At 33.5% G+C, this 5,216-nt stretch overlaps 2 protein-coding genes across 3 annotated transcripts; one reads left to right on the forward strand and one right to left on the reverse strand.

The window, feature by feature from the left end:
• The first annotated feature begins 725 nt into the window (after positions 1–725).
• LOC115701137 (gibberellin 2-beta-dioxygenase 8) lies at positions 726–2,815 on the forward strand. Its single transcript, XM_030628841.2, has 3 exons — positions 726–1,598; positions 1,756–2,077; positions 2,266–2,815. Exons 1-3 carry the CDS (start codon positions 1,114–1,116, stop codon positions 2,542–2,544), a joined length of 1,086 nt encoding a protein of 361 aa, XP_030484701.1. The 5' UTR covers positions 726–1,113; the 3' UTR covers positions 2,545–2,815.
• A 281-nt stretch (positions 2,816–3,096) lies between these two features.
• On the reverse strand, positions 3,097–4,791 carry LOC115701138 (uncharacterized). 2 transcript variants are annotated; one of them, XM_030628842.2, is made up of 3 exons: positions 4,691–4,791; positions 3,827–4,285; positions 3,097–3,592 (listed from the first exon to the last, which is right to left on the reverse strand). In XM_030628842.2, the coding sequence occupies exons 2-3, from the start codon at positions 4,271–4,273 to the stop codon at positions 3,287–3,289; spliced, it is 753 nt and encodes a 250-aa protein (XP_030484702.1). In that variant the 5' UTR covers positions 4,274–4,285; positions 4,691–4,791; the 3' UTR covers positions 3,097–3,286. The 2 variants fall into 2 exon arrangements, with proteins under 2 accessions (XP_030484702.1, XP_030484703.1); XM_030628843.2 differs by having other exon boundaries at positions 3,827–4,301; positions 4,691–4,784.
• Between the last annotated feature and the right edge of the window lie 425 nt (positions 4,792–5,216).

Here is a 5,216-nt window from a genome sequence, read left to right on the forward strand (position 1 = left end):
AATTAATTGTAGTTATTTAAGATATTTAGTAAATTTTATTATCTTATATTGTTAAAATACAAAAAAAAAAAAATAAAAAATGTATCTATATAATCTTTTAGTTAATTAAGATTTTTATCTTTAAATTTTGACATTTATCAAATTATGCTTCTTAAATTTTTAAGGTCATTAAAAATATCACCTGAACGATTGAGATTGTTGGATTTAAGGACTTTTGTCTAATTTTAGTAAAAAAAAATCTAACATGAATCAAAGTTAAGGGAACATGATTTAGTATATGTCAAAGTTCGATGGACATAATTTAGTAGATATCAAAATCTGAGGAGCATAGTTTAGTACATAAATAATCACTGAAATAGTAAAATTAAATGAAATTAAATAAAAATCCTTCAATTTAACTATCTCAATAATTCAAAAAGCATAATTTAATAGATGTTAAAATTTAGAGGATAAAAATTCTAATTAACCATCTTTTTTAAAATGTATTGTAGTAGCACCCGTTCATTATTTGAAGAGAGAGAGAGAGAGAGGATTATAGGATCTATTAATTGAGTCCAAAACAAGTCATATCAGCAACAGGGGACAAATTAAGCCATTTGACAAGAAAGGTGGGGTCCTACCCTCTATTTGAATCAACCTTTTCATGTCGTCAAGAAAGTCAAAAGAGGAAGTTAGGTTTGTATACATCCTTTTTGTCAATTTCCTACTCAATTTTCCCATCCTTCATTTAATTAATTAATTAATTTAATGTTATTTTTAATTGCTTTCTCTTCGCCAAAAGGATTACTAATATATCATATAGGACTTGGTCTCTATTTAGAAAAATTCCATTAGAGATGCTCTCCTTGTGACAATTGTCACAACTTAAAACCCCCCCTTTCTTTGTCTCCTTCTTCTTGGGCTCTCTCTCTCTCTCTCTCTCTCTCTCTCTCTCTCTCTCTCTCTCTCTTAAACACACACAATCTCCTTCTTTTTTCCCTCCCTTTACAACCATATAAATAAAGCTACCAATCCCTTCATAACCAAAAAAACTACACACCATTTCTCAAGTTTTCACCTTCAACTTGTTCTTCCAACTCTTTTTGCAAAAACAAGTAAGAAAATCATATAAGAATGATATACTCTTCTAGCCCACCTCTACTTGATCACTATGGAGCTCTTTTGAGACACTCAAAAACAACAACAACCACCTTGCAGAAAACTCAAGAGTGCAATAATGGCCACTACTTCAATAATGGAGTGGTCATGGAAGAATGCCAACTTCCATTGATAGACCTCAATGGCTTAAAAAGTCATGACATGTGGGAGCAGGCAGAATGTGTTAGAGCAATCTCAAAAGCTTCATCAGAATGGGGTTTTTTCCAAGTAGTGAACCATGGAATAAGCCCTGAGTTAGTGAAGAGGATGAGGGAACATCAAATGAAACTTTTTGAAGCACCCTTTGAACACAAAGCTTCTTCTAGGCTTTTGAATAATTCATACAAGTGGGGGACACCAACTGCTACTCGTCCTAACCAGTTTTCTTGGTCCGAAGCTTTCCACATTCCTCTCACTAAAATTTCAGATGAATCTTGCTATGGAGAGTTTAGCTCCTTAAGGTAATTGCAAAAAGGAAAATAGTAAAAACTACACATACCCTTTTGAGCATTATGCAATCACATTTCATGATATAGAATTAGGAGAAAGTACCTACTTGTAATGACACCCTTTTGGAATGGATGACTAACTGCATTGTTTTCATTTTTTTTTACTCAGGGAAGTGACAGAAGAATTTGCATCAGCCATGTCAAATCTAGCAAGGTTGCTGGCTGGGATTCTGGTGGAGAACTTGGGCCACCACAGACAAGTTTTGGAAGACATTTGTGAGGAAAGCACATGCTTTCTTCGCTTGAATCACTACCCGGCTTGCCCAGTTTCTTCAGATATTTTTGGTCTGGTGCCACATACTGACAGTGGCTTTCTCACAATTCTTTGTCAAGATCAAGTTGGTGGACTTCAGCTCATGAAAGATTCCAAATGGGTATCTGTAAAACCAAACCAAGAAGCTCTTATTGTCAATATTGGAGATCTCTTTCAGGTAAAAACTATTCTATCTGACTATTATTATAATGCCTCTTCTAAGATTTGCTCATTTTGTTGACTCATAAAGTCTAAGTTGACTCAATCTGGATTTCCTAATAATATGGTCCATGACATCTTTAATGTAATTAATATCATACCATGTTAAAACACAATTAAATAATGAGTTGTTAACAAAAATAATAGGCATGGAGCAATGATGTGTACAAAAGTGTGGAGCACAGAGTAATGGCTAGCAAGATGGAAAGATTCTCAGTAGCTTACTTCCTCTGCCCTTCATATGATTCTTTGATTGGGAGCTGCAGAGAGCCTTCAATCTACAGAGACTTCACTTTTCGTGAGTACAGAATGCAAGTCCAAGAAGATGTTAAGAAGACCGGGCGCAAAGTAGGCCTTTCGAGGTTTCTTCTTCATGATCAAGATCAAAGTATGCATACTAGAGTAATGCAGAAGAGGCAGCTTTGATAGTCTTGACAAGTCTGTTGCGCGCTTCTATTGAACCGCAGCTGTCCTGCTGCATCGAGTTCTTCAGAACCTCTCAACTCAGGCTGACCTGCTTCAAGACTTAGCCATGGCTTCAGAAATATTTTCACTGGAAAAGCAAGATAATTATAATACTATAGCATACATTATGTATATTTAAAAATCAAAGTACGTATATACTATATAGCTTATGAAAGAGTTGTTCCTGATTGTAAGAGTTGGATATATAATAAAATAATTTATTATTTCCTCATTTTGCAGATGTGGATGGTTAAAACTCATATAATATGGCAAATGTCTCTATTGTATTCACCATAGAATACAATTTAACATCTGGGGTGGCAAATACCACATCTATTATTAAAATAAGGTCATAATATAATTTTTGGTACCATAACAAATCAGCAGCCTTTCAGTGTTTTACATAAGTGTCTCAGAATTTAGCATTATAATATATACAGAAAAATCAACTACATTTCTGAGAATTATGGTGACCAAGATTAGAAGAATACAGTACACTCCCATGGGCTGAAATTCAGAATATAGTAAAATCTAACTATTTGCACAAATTTGAGAAATATTCAATCAAGGAACATTGCAACCTTGTTCTTTGACAAAAGGACTACTTCTCTAGCTATATCGATCTTCTTACTTTGTATACCAATCTATTTCATACACTTGGGAAAATTCCATATCCTTAATTACAATCATTTTTCATTCTCCGCTATAGGTTTCTCAACAAAGGACCTAAAAACAGATTTAGCATGTCATGAGCAGGATCCCCTGTTCCTCCGGCTTTAATGACACTTTCTTCTGTTGCAGATGAACTATCGTTCGCTTTGTAAGAACCACCAATATCATTGGTTGTTGATGTTTGAATGAAAGAGCTAGTATTATCATTAGTGGTTGAGCTTTGCTTACAATCTTCTGAGTTTATACTAGAAGATATTGTTGTTAATGGTCTACTTCTCAAATCAAACTTTCCCTTCACTTCTTGCTCTTCCTCCTTATCCTTATTGGCTCTAACATACTGCACACAAATGATCCAGTCATTAGATTTTTATCAATTATTTTTTTCTTAACTACATTCTGGGATTGAAGAACATCCCAAGAGAGATCCAACTACTGACTGTCATTCATTTTACAGTTGGTATTCAGTAGTATAATGTTATTCATTTTAACATTGTTTAATTAAGATAAATATAACAAAACATGTCCAAATGAAACAAAAACAATGAAAATGAGTTATGGAAGAGAAAGTAACCTCTTTAGCAATGGTCAAAAGATCATCAACTGTCAGTTCAAAATCATCACCCTCATTCATAGGCTGGATATCTTCTTTCTGAACATCTTCAAGCTTCTTTGTTTTCCGCCTTTTCTGAGAAGAAGGTTTGGACAATTTTCTCCTAGTTCTATTAGACTTATTATCTTGCTCATCTACAGATATTTCAGTATCAGAATAGGCATCTACTTTTTCTGCCTCTACTTTTCTTTCCCCGGTCCTACATTTCACAAGAGCATCTGAACTATGCAAGCTCCCTTTTCGCGAACATTTTGCCAAAGTTCGAGATGAGAGACTTTCCTCTGGTTGCTTTGTGGTTGATTCTGTTGTTTTACCAGACTTCTCCACTGCTTGAACATCAGAAGAACTTCCCAGCATCCATTGTGGTAAGCGCCGCCCACTTCCCTCCACAAGAGCTCCTCCAACCATTTTCACAGAAAACTGTCATAAACCAAATCTGAGTGAAAACAAGAAAAGAGTTTGTTTACCATAAAAAGCTAGCTATGAACACCCTCATTGGAATTAAGCGTTGTACATAAATGGACATTACTACCAACCATTGAAAAAATTACAATAACCACATCCTTAGTTTCATTTATAGAATGAAATTTCACCAACTACCAAAATGATGATCAGATTATAAAATTGAAAACATTGCAGACAATTCAAAACTTTAATTCATGAAAAAAGATAAAAACTTTATATTTTTAAAATTCCAAATTTGAACGCCAAGAAAGAACAAATTCAATTGAGTTTGGTAACAGTAAAAATTACTTAGGCCATAGAAGAGAAGTGAGCATGAATGAACCCTAGGTAATTGTAATTGAACAAATAAAAGAAAGATACCTTGAATTGGAGCCGGGGAATTCAACATTGGATTGGCGTTGACGTTGGGATCGTCTTCTTCCTTCTCCTAATTCAGCCACAACCATTTTTATATGGGGTAAGTTGAAAAGTACCTCTTTTATTCATCAATTAATCAAATTTACCTCTAATTTTATATTTATTTGAAGCATACCTCTTTTTATATGTATTGTACCCAAAATACCCTTACATGTTATAATCACATTACAGAGTATCTGCCGACAGTGAAAATTGGTACAATGTTTAAAAAAAGAGGTAAAAATGATAGATTTTAAAAAAGAAGATAAAAATAAAAGAGAACAATATAAAAAGGGTATAGAGTGTAATTTCCTCTTTTTATATTTGGAATCAAAATCAAAATCAAAATAGTAGAAAAAGGTTTAATTAGGTTTATACCATATTTATTCAAACTATCATATTCAATGCCAAAAATATGTCATTTATTTTACAAATACACATAAAAAGTTCATTTGCGTGGTAGGTCCCAAATTTTACACGGTTTGATAAA

This window comes from Cannabis sativa, chromosome 8 (assembly GCF_029168945.1).
Source record: "Cannabis sativa cultivar Pink pepper isolate KNU-18-1 chromosome 8, ASM2916894v1, whole genome shotgun sequence".
Taxonomy (NCBI): domain Eukaryota; kingdom Viridiplantae; phylum Streptophyta; class Magnoliopsida; order Rosales; family Cannabaceae; genus Cannabis; species Cannabis sativa.